Source organism: Vigna radiata, chromosome 5 (assembly GCF_000741045.1).
Source record: "Vigna radiata var. radiata cultivar VC1973A chromosome 5, Vradiata_ver6, whole genome shotgun sequence".
NCBI classification, from domain to species: domain Eukaryota; kingdom Viridiplantae; phylum Streptophyta; class Magnoliopsida; order Fabales; family Fabaceae; genus Vigna; species Vigna radiata.
This window is the reverse complement of record NC_028355.1, coordinates 29,908,176-29,923,603: the sequence shown is the minus strand read 5'-3', so window position 1 is coordinate 29,923,603 and position 15,428 is coordinate 29,908,176. Positions and strand designations below refer to the sequence as shown.

General features: G+C 33.3%; 1 protein-coding gene across 2 annotated transcripts; it reads right to left on the bottom strand.

Moving 5' to 3' along the window:
• Positions 1-3,717: 3,717 nt before the first annotated feature.
• On the bottom strand, positions 3,718-9,457 carry LOC106762562 (leucine-rich repeat receptor-like serine/threonine-protein kinase At1g17230). Of its 2 annotated transcripts, XM_014646545.2 has the most exons (4): positions 8,662-9,457; positions 5,532-8,532; positions 4,757-5,146; positions 3,718-4,165 (listed from the first exon to the last, which is right to left on the bottom strand). In XM_014646545.2, exons 2-4 carry the CDS (start codon positions 8,467-8,469, stop codon positions 4,146-4,148), a joined length of 3,348 nt encoding a protein of 1,115 aa, XP_014502031.1. In that variant the 5' UTR covers positions 8,470-8,532; positions 8,662-9,457; the 3' UTR covers positions 3,718-4,145. The 2 variants fall into 2 exon arrangements, with proteins under 2 accessions (XP_014502031.1, XP_014502030.1); XM_014646544.2 differs by having other exon boundaries at positions 5,532-9,457.
• Between the last annotated feature and the right edge of the window lie 5,971 nt (positions 9,458-15,428).

Sequence of the window (15,428 nt, the reverse complement as noted above, 5' to 3'; positions counted from 1 at the left end):
AAGGAAAATGCACAGTAGAAAAGAATTCTCCCTCTCTCGGCTTTGTGTATTTAATGCAGGTAACATGTCTCTTTTGCTCTACTTTGGCTACCCTCAAACTTGTAAACTATTGTAACGCTAATAGATCTTCACTACAATATTGCTTTTCTTTCAACTGTCCAAGGACAATCTTATATTCCTCAATTGGGCAGGGATCTTAGCAACAACCAAGTTAGAGGAGCCATTCCATCCAGTTTGTCCCCTACTGTAAGGAACTTTTAAGTTTTCTTTAATCACCAAATTGGGTCTTTCTCAAAATCAATCTTAAACTGGAGATAACTCATTATCTTGACCTAATAACGATAGACATTAGTATGAGACAAGATTTGAAGAAATTGTTTGACATGTAATAATATATGTGTTGTATACGTTTAGTTCACATATATGTATACTTTTAGTTGTATTATTTTTATTTATACATGCTTTAATTTTATTTATTCACTAGGGTTATACAAACCTACCGAGTTAAAATAGGATACATGGTTTCAAAGTCTAAATCAAACAATATCAAGTGGACACTAATTAAGGTACATTACTCTAGTATGTTTTATGTGTAGTATAGTCTTGGTTGTGATAATTAAATTGTTGAATGACCTTATGTGACTTTTAGTTCAAGTTGTGGTTGGCTACATTGTACTACTTAGGTGAATTACTTGTATTCTTGAATGGTTGAAGACTTATTTCCTTGTTGCATTGTACTGGTTACGTGAATAACTTATATTATTGTGAAAATGGTTGGAGGAGTATATGGTTATAATGAAAGCATGACTTACTATTGGGAGTTTAAACTTTTATATGACATATAATTTTTTGTTTCCATGCACTGAATCTGTTTGGAGTTTACTAGAATTATGGTTTGTTGTTATATTCAAATTATAATGGTGTTTTCTACTTTTGGGTCCAAAACAACCCCTCGATAGTGATTGTGGGTATTACGTATGTTGATATATGAAGGAAATTATCACATATTGCGAAGGAGGAAAATTTACTAATTTTATATTATTTTTCTTTGTTGCATTATTTTCGATGTCAACAATATCGTGACAATCAAATCATAGAAGTTAGAGAAGATTGATGGTAATATGTAATTAGTACATGTTTATAGGTTATGTTATGGTGATATACATGTTTATAGATACAAATATAATATATATGTTATGGTTATATATATTGTCTTATAAAGCAATGTGATGTCACGACACGTATTGAATGACTCAAAGATTATATTTCGAAATATTTTTGTACCAATAGTCTTTATTCATACACTAAAGTAATGAACATTCTTTTTGAGACCTTTGTCTTTGTCTTTTTCATATCTTTTGTAATATTTTATATTTTTTTGTACAAAATAAAACTAATAAATAGTGCATGTTTGTACATAATATAACTAATATTTTATATAGTTTTTAAAAATAGATTTTATATTTTTCGTAATATTTTATTCAAAAATTAAATTTCTTTATTTTTTTGTTAAAAAAAAGTTGGACTAATAGATAGTGCTTTTTTAAATAAGTGCGGTCTATTGTTAGACACCAATTAATAGCGCTTTTTTAAATACGCGTTGTCTATTATCAAACACCAATAGACAATTTTTTTTTTAAATAAGCATTATCTATTGTCAGCCACCAATAAATAGTGTTTTTTTTTTTTAAAAAAAGGCAAGTCTATTGTCAGCCACAAATAGGCAGCGCTTAAAATCATTGTCTATGATAAAAAGAAAAAAGAGTTGTCTGTATACTTTTTTGTAGTAAACTTCAAAACTTCAAGATATTAGACAATCTATTCTCTTTAGACGATCTTATCTTAACAATATATACTATTCAACCATGACCTTAGCATAAACGACCACCTAAACTTTGCCATATACATCTTAACCTTTGGGTCTACCCACTCGTATCCACCCTAGGCGATCGCGTAAACTCGACTACCTCATCAGAAGGTTACTCCCTCGACTTCTCTACTAATTGGAAATACCATTCGTGGATCACCTCACAATGACTTACTATTACTCAGCTCTCCAATATCCTTAACATGCATATTAGATCTACTAGATGACGATATACCTAATGTTATGCGAAAATTATATTAGTGATTAACCTCAAGACAAATATCGACACAAGAGGAAGAAATGCTACAATAACTCAAATGTTCCATATGATATCATTATTTATAGATTTTATCGTGACCCTTCACCTTCCACCTCTTCAATCTCAACCGTTACATCCTCCAAGATTTGATTATCAAAGAGTCATGATTGTTAGATGCTTCTAAGTCTGAATCCCATCAATCAACCCTCTTCATCGACTACACTTCTCAAAGTTAAGAGGCTAGTATATAGGGTTACATAGCCAAAGAAAAACAATTTTTCTTTGAAAATCTAACAAGAGCCGAAGATCGAGAGTCAAGATTGAGAGCCGAAGGTTAACATCTTCATAGCCAATGTAAATCACCTTATTCAAAATCCGTGAAATCTCTTTGTAAGCCTTTGACATATAGAATGTTAAAAATTAGGGGGCTAGTGTACTCTACACGTCCAGGTACATCTTGACCATGGCGACACATGACCTGTTTATGGCCGAGTACATATCGGCCTACTAGGTTGACATGTATATGGCTAATGCATACTCAATTGGGACGTATTTATATCAGCAAGATTGATTAACTATGATAATTCACAATTAAGATGAGGAATAAAGGATTACTCTAAGATTAACAAGTGATTCAACCACGTGATTGAGACCCGTCCAAGTAAAAACTCATGAACAATAGTATAAATAGCACATCCTACATTAATTATGTTCATTAATTACTATATTTATCACCATTTGACACACTTGACTGGCTTGAGCATCAAAGTATCTTCGACATGCATAACCCTATTCAAACTAGAGTGGACTAGTACCCTTCAGAAAGGATGACTACCTAGTGTGTAGAACTAGAAGTGCTTGAAGTCAGAAGTCTTGACAAGATATATTCGACCTTACAACTTGATCTACCACAAATTGATAGATTAAATGAGTCAACTCACTTAAACATATTTTTTTTTCTAACTTATTTTATGTATTTATTACAATATAATTAAAATAGATTCACTCAAATAATCTATTTATAATATTAAAATGAAAGCATTCACTTATTTTAACAAATATTTTCAGAAAAGTAATAACTTAAAATTATAGTGTTAATCAATATAATTGGACAAATAAATAAATTAAGAATCGAGATTATTCAACATTATTAAACAGCATCTTAACATTTAAAAAGATTAAAGTGTCAATCTACCTAAAAAAATAATAAACAATTATAATAATAAAAAGTGATGGAAAAACAATAAAATATTATTATTGATGAGTTACCAATCAATTCACCTTAATCCGTTTGAAATCTATTTAAGTCACATTAATTGAGTCAAATTTCATCCTATATTTTTTTCAATACAATCTAATATGGATCCGTGATCAGCCGGGTTGAAGGATGATTTTAAATTCATTTTATCTCTATCTCTTATTACGTATAATCCAAAATAAAGTGGACAATAATTACAATGATGCACCATTGGTTTTATTTTTCATCTTTTCTTTTACCACCCTCAGAACACGAATAAGTTTTGGAGTTATCTCTTTCATCTTAAATGTACACAAATTTTAAATTTAACTTGTATCAAATTTCCACATCCATTTGAAAATTGAAATAAGAAAATCCATACTTTCTACAAAGAAATATACATGTGACATTAAACAGCTTTAATGCTGCAAATTAAGATCTCTACAATTACAAGCCTCGTGGGAAAATAAGAAGGCGTATAAGAACTTTACAGCTTACATTTAGCCAAATTGTGTAAAACAATAAACAAAGATGGTCATCACTAGTATTCAAAGCAGAACGAACCTACTTTTGGACGATCTGTTCAAACTCAATATCATAGAATTAGAGTAGCTTTACACCGTTGGGTTAATGCACTTCATTTGCTTCTCTCAAATTGATTGTGACATTATTTTAGGTTAAGCTATTTATTCGGTTGAGCCACGGAACCTTTTTGTCCGAGACTCAAGCATGTAGAAATGAAGCTGTACCAAAAACATGCTCTCTATAAATCAGTTTATAACTTACAAATCAGCACCATCATCTGCACAAACCATGACAACAAGCCAATTAGTTTTCCAAAATATCAATATATTGATCAAGACAAGAACTTTGGAATAAACTAGATATTTTGAGAATGTATGCAAATGGAACCAGAGAAAAATAATGTAATAACTTGGAGGATAGGCTCTAACCATGACTCTAATATCATATTATAAAAAGTAGTTTTTAAGTCTAAATCAACTTTACAAGACCAGCATGTAAGGTGAGATTTGCACCCACTTATATATTATAATTTGGCCTTATTTCTAGTCGATGTAGGTCTTCCAACATGTACCGTACAGTATTAACTTAGTGAATGATATCTATCAATGAAATAATTTAACCTTCAGTACTCAATAGTTAAATTTGAAGTTGTAGATTAGAGCAGGTTGCAAACAGGACAGTAATAGCACAGAAAACTGCGAAACAGTCTATGAGGAAACTGAATTCAAAACAATGCCTTTGAATATAAACATCAATAGCTTACCACCTACAGATTCCAAAATGCATTAGGTGAATTGATCCTTTATTTGTAAACCCAAGCCATAATTAGCCGAAACAAATATGATTATGAACATTCAAGTTTTCTAACCTTTGGAAGAAATGCCATCATCCTCATCCAATGGAGACTCTGATGTAGGAGAGGTTGGTGAGTTGCTGACATATTCCCTGGCATCAATCAACATTGCAATGACCTCTCTCATAGTAGGCCTATTAAGTGGAGACGTGCTGGTACAGAACAGGGCAATCTTGAGAATAAGAGACATTTCTTCAACTGTCTTTGGAGCACTAAGATTCAATCTCTTGTCAAATAATTCAGATGTTGGTACTGATGCTTGAATTGCTCTTCTCACACAGGTGACTAGGTCACCACCTTGTTCCAAAGGTTGAACAGGTGACCTCCCAGTAACTAGTTCAAGCAAAACTACCCCAAAGCTATAGATGTCACACTTCTCAGTCACCTTCATCGTGTAAGCGTATTCTGAAAAAAGTAATTAAGCTAACATAAGAAACAAAAGGATTACAATGAGTATAACTGCTGATGAAAATAGAACAAAGCCTTTTTCATACACAGCCAAGACTCAACAATTTAGCTGTTGTACCAAAATTTGGTAAAAGTATGACCTGTTTAGCGCACCATAATATCAACTCATAATAATTTGCATTAAACATTTTGGGATTGGCAACATTTTCATGTCTTTATGTGGCCTGCATTTTAATAATTTTTTTCCCTCCAAAGCATTGTCACATCTGACTAAAACCAATATCGTAAAGTAAATCACAACAAAAGATTAAAATATCACTCAATTACTTTGACAAGTAAAACTGCTGTAATTACTGCACCTATGTAATGAACAGTTTCTTACCTGGGGCAATGTAGCCATAGGAACCAGCCACAGCAGACATGGATTTTGAGAAAGAAAAATCAATCAACTTTGCCAAGCCAAAGTCTCCAACGTGAGCCTGAAAGACCTCATCAAGTAATATGTTGTTGGACTTTATGTCACGGTGAATAATTTGAGGTTTGCAATCATAATGAAGATAGCATAAGCCTTCTGCTGCTCCAAGAGCAATTTTATATCGACTACTCCAATCCAGTGAACAGGTGATTGCACTTGAATGAAGTTGTTCACCAAGGCTTCCATTTTCCATGTATTCATATAGGAGAAGATTAGAATCCTCATGGTAGCAAAATCCATACAGCTTCACAATGTTCCTGTGCCTGATCTTTCCAAGAGTTGAAATCTCGGCAAGGAAGCTTCTGTCAACATTATTTGCTCCTTCTCCTCGCGAATTCAGCTTTTTTACAGCAATCACTTCACCATCACTCATAATAGCCTTGTACACAGTGCCACAAGCTCCTCTTCCTAGAACTGCATTTTCTGAAAAATTGCCAGTGGCTTCCAAGAGATCCTGGTATGTAAACCCTTCTTTAGGAAAGTAGTAGTTATCCAAGACATGAGTGTTAGTTTGCCCTTCAAGTGAGACAAAAGCATCATGGCCACGTCGCCTCATAGCCAAACATATCCACACTATGAAAATAAGAGAAACTAGTCCTACAACCCCAGAAACAATGCTCACTATTTTTTCCCTCGAGGAACCATTTCTGATCCAGTTTTGTTTTGCAGCATGAGAGGAAGATATTGATGGATGGCAATGACTGGTACCGACACGGCACAAACCGTTGTTCCCAGCAAAGTTCGTGAAATCCATCTTTCTAAATGTAGTGGTGTCTGGAACAGTTCCTACTAGCTTGTTGTTAGATACATTGCACACTACAAGACTGAGAAGGTCACCAATTGATGTTGGAATCTCACCAATAAGTTGATTGTCATTGAGATAAAGGGACTCTAGCATTTGTAAGTTCCCAAGACTATCAGGAATTGACCCAGAAAGTTTGTTGTGGCTCAGGTTAAGAGCAATCTGAAGGGCAGCAAGTCTTCCCAAATGAAAAGAGATGCTTCCTGAAAATTGGTTGCCACCTAGTTCCAGGTCTGTGAGCCGAATAAGATTCCCCAAAGTGCCTGGTATTTCTCCTGAGAGGACGTTATCAGAAACTTTTAAGAGCTCCAAGTTCACCAGGCTTCCAATTTCATTTGGAAGCATACCAGTGAAGTGGTTCCTGCTAAGATCAAGCCTCTGCAGTCTAATACAGTTTCCCAAATCTTGAGGAATGCTTCCACTGAAACGGTTAGAGGAAACATTGAATGTGACAAGTTGTTTCAAACTTCCAATCTCAGGCGGTAGATAGCCTTCGAAGTAGTTAGCTGACAAGAGAAGCCTCTCTAGATTCCTGAGTTGACCTATCCCGGGGTTTATCATCCCCGAAAATCGATTCTGATAGAGTTCAAGTGCAGTGAGATTGTGAAGTTCATACAATTCAACAGGCAGGCTTCCTGTCAGCTGGTTGTCCCCCAGCATAAGCTGCACAAGAGATTTGCAAGTTTTCAGGCTATAAGGAATATTTCCAAACAACCTATTTGACCCAAGGCTCAGGAATTGTAGCTTCTGATATCCACAAAGATGAAGAGGTATCATACCAAAAAGGTTGTTTGCAGATATATCAAGAATAGTAAGGTTCCTAATAGCTCCAAGCCGAGGAGGAATCACACCTTCAAGTTGATTGTCAAATAGCTGCAAATCTTCCATATGTGTAAGGTTTTCAAATTCAAGTGGAATTGTACCAGTCAAGTTATTTAGTGACAGGTCTAAATTTCTTAGGACTCTTAACTGACCAAGCTCCCTTGGAATATGACCCTGCAGGTTGTTTTCAAACAGATGAAGCAAGCTAAGATTAGAGATTAGGCCCAGCTCCTTGGGAATGATCCCAATCAAATGGTTTTCAGATAGGTCTATCTCAATAGCATTTGTGCAGTTTCCTAGCTCAGGTGGAATTGTTCCGTTCAGCATGTTGGTGTACATGTACAGCCTCTTCAACTGGGACAGCTTTCCCAGTTCCCTGGGGACACCACCAGTTAGTAAATTTTGGTGCAAAGCAAGCAATTCTAAGCTACTAATGTTTCCAATCTCAGGAGGAATCTCTCCAGAGAAAGAATTTTGCCACAGAAGTATAGTAGTGAGGTTCTGAAGCTTTTGAAGCTCCCTTGGAATAGAACCTTCTAGCTGATTCTGTGCCAACCCCAATATCTCCAAGCTCTCACATTCACTGATTTCAGTAGGTATTGGTCCTGAGAGGGCATTCAGACCGGCCCTTATAACTCTAAGCTGCTTCAACTTTCTTATTGAAGAGGGAATTCTCCCAGTTAAATTATTGCTATAGATGACTAGCTCCTCAAGTGACACCAAATTCCCAAGCTCCTCCAGCACTTCATCATACATATAGTTTTCACACAGATAGAGCTTCTTAAGTGTTGTGATTTTCCATATAGGGGTCAGAAGGGGTCCGTGAAGCCTATTTGTGCAAAGGTCCAAAACCTCCAAACTACCACAGTCAACAAAACCATCAGGAATGGGGCCAGAGATGAAATTTTTTGACAAATTCAACTCGAGCAGCTTTGGAAGATTGCAGATGGTGGGAGCCAAAGTGCCAGATAGATTAAGCTGGTAAAGTTTTACACAAGTTACCACTGAACCCGTGCAATATACACCAGTCCAATTGCAAGGAGTCAAATCAGAAGAATTCCAGTTGTAGAGATTGTTGTTTGGGTCATGAAGGGAAGCTTTGAACATCAAGAGACTTAACCCCTCTTCATTAACCGAATTCACAACTACAATGCCAACGCAAAACAACATCATCACGTAAACCCCATTGAGGAAGTGAAAACTATAGTCCACTGCCATCATTTCTCTCAAACAAACCAAAAAAGCATGAGGGGGTTAGCTTGATTTTGCCAGGAAGAACAACAGCTGAAATGATTGAGCAAACAAAAGAGAGAATAAGGAAAAAGGTTTCACAAAAGCACGTGTGAACACGGGACAATCGAGAGGTTCAAGACAAAGCAGAAGAAGACAGAAAGAAAAAAAAAACAAGAGTACCGTGTTGTTAAAGGAAGAGAATGCTTGGCGGTGAGAGAGCAAGCAAGTGAATGAAGCAGAAACTAATTGAGAAATTATTTACAACCCATTTGATTACAAAGAAAAATAACTAGACCCACCAAAGCAATCAATACAAAACACTAGGATAAGAGAGAAAAAGACAGAGAGACAACATAACACAACACAGCACAGTGAGATAGAGATAGAGGGTGAGAGAGAGAGAGAAACTATAAAAGACACATAACATTGATTGATGAGGGCATGAAAGTGGAGGTGAACCGTGACTTGAGGATTGTTAAAGTAATGGGTCAACGCTACGTTGTTATTGTTGTGTTGAAGGAACTTTACAGCGAAGTGGCATGAACTAGTTGTCTTTGTGGTTGTTGCTGTAGGTGTTCAACCTCTGGTGTGTGTATGTGTGTGTGTTAATTGTTCTTGCTTCTTTGTTCATGGTTGGTATTCTGGCAATCCACCACCTTATGCTGTGGACTCCATGCACTGTAACTATCATTCAACTTTGAAAGATTGAGTTGACTGGTTAACTATAAACGGTGCGGATTGAGAGGGACGTGACATGTAGATTCCTCAGGATCACGATCCCCGCCATTGTTGCTGGGCCTGCCAATTTGCCAAAATACTCAAAAACAAAGAAAACAAAAGGAAAATTTTGTGGGAAGTTTTCCTCTGCTTCATGTGTTGAGTCAGGAGAGTAATGATTTCACGCATGGACTTCCATGGAGTCAGTGCCATAGTGCCTAATCACAGTTCAATTTCCAACCTATCTTTCTTCCTTTCACTGTTCCTTCAAACAACTCTTTTCTCTCTTTTCAAAAATAGTATTCCTCTTATCCTTCAAACAACTCTTACTCTTATTATAATTACTTGCTAAACTTTTAAAACAATCTACCCTTATACCAAAATATACCTTTATTACTAACAATTTTTTTATCTTTTTTATCTATTAATGAAAAGCACACACATTCGCAATATTTATTACAAACAGATAAAGAAAAGTAACTTAATACTTCATAAAAATAGTAAAATGTATTATAACATCAATTTTTTTCCTAATTATGTGATAGTGATAATGATAACGTAAACTTCGCTTTTAGATTGTATGTAGCAAAATATGGATAGATAAAATCAAACAAAAAAAAAATATAACATACAATAGAAATTATTGCACACAAGTTTATATTTAATTCGAGCTACTTTATTTTATTATATATATATATATATATATATATATATATATATATATATATATATATATATATATAAGTTGAAAAATAATATTACATAAATATAATTATTTAAATAATATTATGTACATATAACTTTTTAATAAACATAATTATAATATATCTATTTAGACAACATTTTTTTTTTACAACATTTGAACTTTGATTACGTGTCAATTTGTGATTGGTCAAAAATTACTCCATAATAATATTTATGATTATTATTATTGATTGTGGAGTAATTTTTGACCAATTACAGATTGACACATAATCAATGTTCAAATGTTGTCAAAAAAAATGTTGTCTAAATATCATTATCCATCACAAATTATTACACCATAATAAATATAATTATTATACATAAAAAAAAACAGATATTCTCCTAATTAATCTTTAACAATCATTTGTCACCTTTATATATATATATATATATATATATATATATATATATATATATATAATTATCTTTAGGTCTTATATTTAATCTAAATAAAATATAAGCATCATATAATATATATATATAATATTTATATTTATATTTATATTTATATTTATATTTTCATCTACTAATACAATGCATTTCATGATAATCTTTTACATATGGCTCTCCCTCTTCTTTAATCCATGATGAATCTTTCTACACCATCTAGGAAAACTTATATGTTCTTTTTTCATAAGAACATTTGACGTCCATCGTGGGATCCAGTGAAACTCTCCCATGTCCCTTTAATATATCCAATAAAAGATCAACTATCATGGTTAATATCATTGCACTATTTATTTTAGACATTTGAAAATATCTTATGTGTTTCTTTGTTGTATTATGCGAAGTAATATTTCATTTAATGATAATTTTTATGTAAAAACCATAAGTAATATTTGATTTAATGAAAGGCCAAATTAGAATTATTATAGTTGAAAAAAATTGATAGAAGTTACAAAATGAATTATAATTCTCTTTTTGTAAGAAAAGAAAAAGTATTAACTAAGGTCATCTACATTTGGAAGATCACATCCATTGTTAATTTGATAATTCATATTATTTTCAATAACAATTTAGAGTATGCTTCCACAATCTATTTCATCATGAATTGGGGTATGGGTTCACTAAAGGTTAATATATGGATTCATTTGATAGTATTGACCAAAAACCAGTTCAAAAGTTTGTTTCATGGTATTAGAGTTGTCAAAACGGATAACCTGTCCCGACCCGCCACGGGTTGGTCACTTAGTGAGCCAATCCAACCCGGCTCATTTATTAGTGAGCCAGAAAAATTCGAACCCAGCCCGACCTACCACTGGTTGGTGGATAAACGGATTGACTCACTGGCTCACTTAATTACATTTTTTTAAATAAAAAAAAATTACAAACTTTCTATAATTCAAATCTAAACAAATTTTAATCCCAAATTTCACTGCCAACATGGGTGTTTAATTAATTTTGAAAATAGGAAACTTAAATAATTTTTTCAAGCAAAAAATAATAATAAATATCTTTTCATAAAATTAAAATTAAATTTTAATAAAATAAAATTAGGTAGGTGGGTTGGTGAGCCAACCCGACCCACCACAGGTTCAATCCGCATGAGCCGAGTTTAAATGAGTCGGGTTGAAATCTGACCTACATAAAAAAAATACAATTTTTTCAAACCCAACCTGGTCCAAACCCGTGATGGGCCGGGTTGGCCCGTGGTTTGTGACTAATTTTGACAGCTCTACATGGTATGTCATCAAAAGAATCTTTCCAACACCTTTTATAATCAAAGTGTTAAGACTATTCTCTAAAATGATTAAATTTAAAAATGCACGAAAACACTAGAGGAGGGTGAATAGTATTTTTGAAATCCTTTCGCAAAGCAGCGTCTAATGACTTGTAAAGGAGATATATAAGTTATAAGATATTTAAACGTAGGTTTTTATAAAATGAGTAAATGGAAAACATTTTAAATAGCAAAGTAGTAAACCACAAATTTTATACTGGTTCGTTTAAACTAAGTTGCATCTAGTTCTTCCTTAAGAACTCTCAAGGGGTTCCACTAATCTTTTACAAAGATTGCACGAGTTTTACCTCTCCAAGTTTACAATAAGTATTCTTACCACTTGTGGTTCACCTAGTCAACACGACCAGTCTGAGTTTAACCACTCCTGGTTTACAAGTATTCTAACCACTTCTGGTCTCAATTATTCTAACCACTTTTGATCTTAATCCTAGACATGTCTAGACAAGTGTTTTGATTCACTTTAGAAATTACAACACAAACAGTGTTAAGAGTAAAGATAAATATGATAACTCTCAAAGAGAGGATATATGCAATACAAAGAGTTATGTTACTTGCTAAGATTTTTCTCTCAAAAGAAATATATCTTCAGACGATATCAGAAAATTTTACTATTTCATTCTCTTTATATTATCCTTCTTGTTTGATCATTCTTGTCTTCTCTTCAAGCTTCCGTCTATATATAGCTTTTCTTGAAAGATGACCTTTAGACAAGGAAGTTGACTTTAGGAAAGTAGATAGACTTTAGATGGGAAGTCAAACTTTAGTCTACTTTGTAGGGGTCATAGCTTTAACATAGCCTTAAGAAAAATTGAGCTTATGCGATGTGATAGAGTAGGAGTCTTCAAGGGAAACATTCCTAGAATGTTCTTCATCTCTCACAACGTCTTTTTCTTGGGTGTAGTGATTCTGATAATATCTTTTTACTTTAGTGATCTAGACAAATATCAAGAACAACGTATACAAGCATTGAAGTATTTTATCGTACATGCATTAAATGTTTTGAACGTTGATAAGTGTTAGACTGTATTTCGTGTTTAAGAAATTTTACCATTTATCATGTCATTTATAAATGCATTGTTTGGTAAAAAAATTCAACATGTATATTCACAAGATGGCATAAACATTAGATGCTTCTTCAAAGGAAATAACATTTAGTGGTCATTCATTAGAATATGAATTCTTTAAGACGCTTTGCTTGAGATAACACTTGTATTAAATTAAAAATTCTTTTAGCCTTAGTGTTATACAAGAGATAGGCTTTCTTTTTCATAAGATGTTAGCTTCTTACTCATGTAGTCTATTAGATGATTTCAAAAAAGAGACACTTTCTGTTCTTAGATGTTGTTTATGATTTCAATTCATTAGATAATTTAGTCTAGAAAACATCATTTACAAACTTGATTCCATTTAAAACAGACGTTACAAAATATTTCTTCGTTAGATGCCATTTCTTTTAAATAGTTTTTCATACATAGCAATATTTGTTTAATGCTTTTTTTTTTTAAAATTCAAAGCCTTAGTTGCTTAGACAGTTTATTCTCTAAACGATCTTATCTTAACAAAATTTGCTTTTATGATGCTTGACCATGAACAATAATAGAATTATATCCACCACCCTTGTTTATGGATGACATATCTCCTAGCCATGGACAAGTACTTTTAAGAAGAGTTGAAGTCATCTCTTAGGCCATCTAGGGCCATCATGGAGCTTCTAGTAGATTAAGAATCATTTTAGGCCTTGTATTTTGGACCAAGTAGTCTAGGATTTATTTGGGCTTTGTATTATGGGCTAAGAAATATAGGATTTGATTTAGGCCTTGTATTCTAGGCCAAGTAGTGTAGGGTTTTTAGACCACTTAAGTCAGCAAAGGCCAAGGCCCAATATTGACCCATAGTGGACATACATGTGCTTAGGTTGACTATGTGGTCAATGTTTTAACCTAGCTTGCTTGACAAAGGTGTGTGGAACGTCGTGAGAGTGGCCATGTGTTATGCTCACTCTAGAAATGTAAAGGATTCTCCATAGGTAGTGGCCGCATGTCCTCCTCCTATTAGAGAAGATTTTTGCCTTTGTCTTCAAGTTAGGTCAAGGTTGTGCTTTTAGAGTTTTGCTTCTACATTTTGGAGACACTGTTAGCCTATAAATAGAGGTTTCTCCACCCTTGTATTCTCACTTTGAGATTAGTAATCAAATGTTGCCAACTTGTTAAGTCATTCTATTAGTCTCTAAAGTGAAGGCTAAAGCATCTCATGTGGTCTCCTTTAGCGACCTTCCTCTAGAGTTGGTCTGCCCTCTTTAAAAGCACCTTCCAAACATCATCCCTTCACCATACAACACTATAGGTCGTGAGCCTTCACCTAAAATCATCCATAGCTTTTGCACCATCTTACCTTTAGACCATCACTAGAGTTTTTCTTCTAATTTTGGCCCAACCTAGCTAGAAGGTTGCCATCATTTATGCCTTAAGATTTTAGAATATCAATATTATCTACTATTATGTCCCAACAAGCCTAATCATAGAAACCTTTTTCATGTTAGTAGTATATTTAATTCATAAGTCATTGTTCTTGCGAGATATGCACAACTTATTCCATGTTAGTAAAAATGTGACTAGACCACAAAACTTTCACCTACGAGATTTACCTTCAAACAAAGGTACACCAAGTTAAACAAAATCATATTTCAACGCTATATATGTGTGAGATTATTGTTATTAGAATAATTCAACACTTGTTTGCTTTTAGTTTATCGAAATTAAATTACTTATTTAAAATTTTGTACCTTAGCCATATAATTCTTAAGGAAATCTCATTTCATGTTTTATTTGAAGATATCCTACAACATATAATGTTAGGCATGAGAACTTTGCCTTTGTAATATCAAATATTGGAATATGTAAGGTGTTATTCGGTAGAAATTAGAAAGCTTAATTTATGACATGTTAGAGCACAAAAGAGCGTAGTTCATATTGCTGGAACGTGAGAATCTTGTTTATAGGAAGAAAATGTTTATAACTTGAAGTTATGAACATTATTTATGATAGAATAGGAGCGCCAAACTCTAATTTGAAGCAATATGTGATATGACTCAATAAAATGGGTTGTGATTTTGGTATCTATTGTTAACTTATGAAACATTATTTAAGGAAATCGTACATGACTAATGCACGATCTACATAACAAATTAGAAATAGAATGTATGTTTTGAATTCATGTAGTTCTTAATAGTTCCCTTAGATCTCATGTTTAGAGCAACACTATATACAGATATTGAGATAAGGTAATTTCCATTTTATTATTATTACTATCTTTTTTTCATTGCTTTATTCTTTTTAAACAATATGCACCACATGTGTTTGTTAAAGAGATTAATTTATGAATTATGGTGATAATCTTTATCTATTTTTTCTTGTTAGCATGAAATATGTATGAAAGGGATAATATTGAGCCCTTGTTGGATATTATTTTACGAGGATAGGTTTTTCACCCTTTCTATTAACTAAAATAGTTAGTTTGATAATCGTTTTGATAAAAATTAGTAAAACCATGTGAAAAATAAAATTGATATTGTTTGTGTTCAAGGAAAGTTACAAGGTTTCCTTAATTTTATTTATTTTCTCGGATATTTTGATTGGCTTCCCCATATAGATATATTAGAAGTGGGTTCTAGGCCTTACTCAACCCCACAAAACCGGCTTGTAAGGTGAGGATTGCACCTCACTTATATATTATAAATTGGCCTTAT

What these genes read in the sequence shown, in the direction of transcription:
- LOC106762562 (XM_014646544.2), bottom strand. Translation starts at nt 8,469, where the DNA reads ATGATGGCAGTGGACTATAGTTTTCACTTCCTCAATGGGGTTTACGTG. An exon ending in CTATGGCTACATTGCCCCAG is followed by an intron (nt 5,147 to 5,531) that starts GTAAGAAACTGT and finishes TACTTTTTTCAG; the next exon opens with AATACGCTTACACGATGAAG. An exon ending in TGATGGCATTTCTTCCAAAG is followed by an intron (nt 4,166 to 4,756) that starts GTTAGAAAACTT and finishes TGGTTTGTGCAG; the next exon opens with ATGATGGTGCTGATTTGTAA.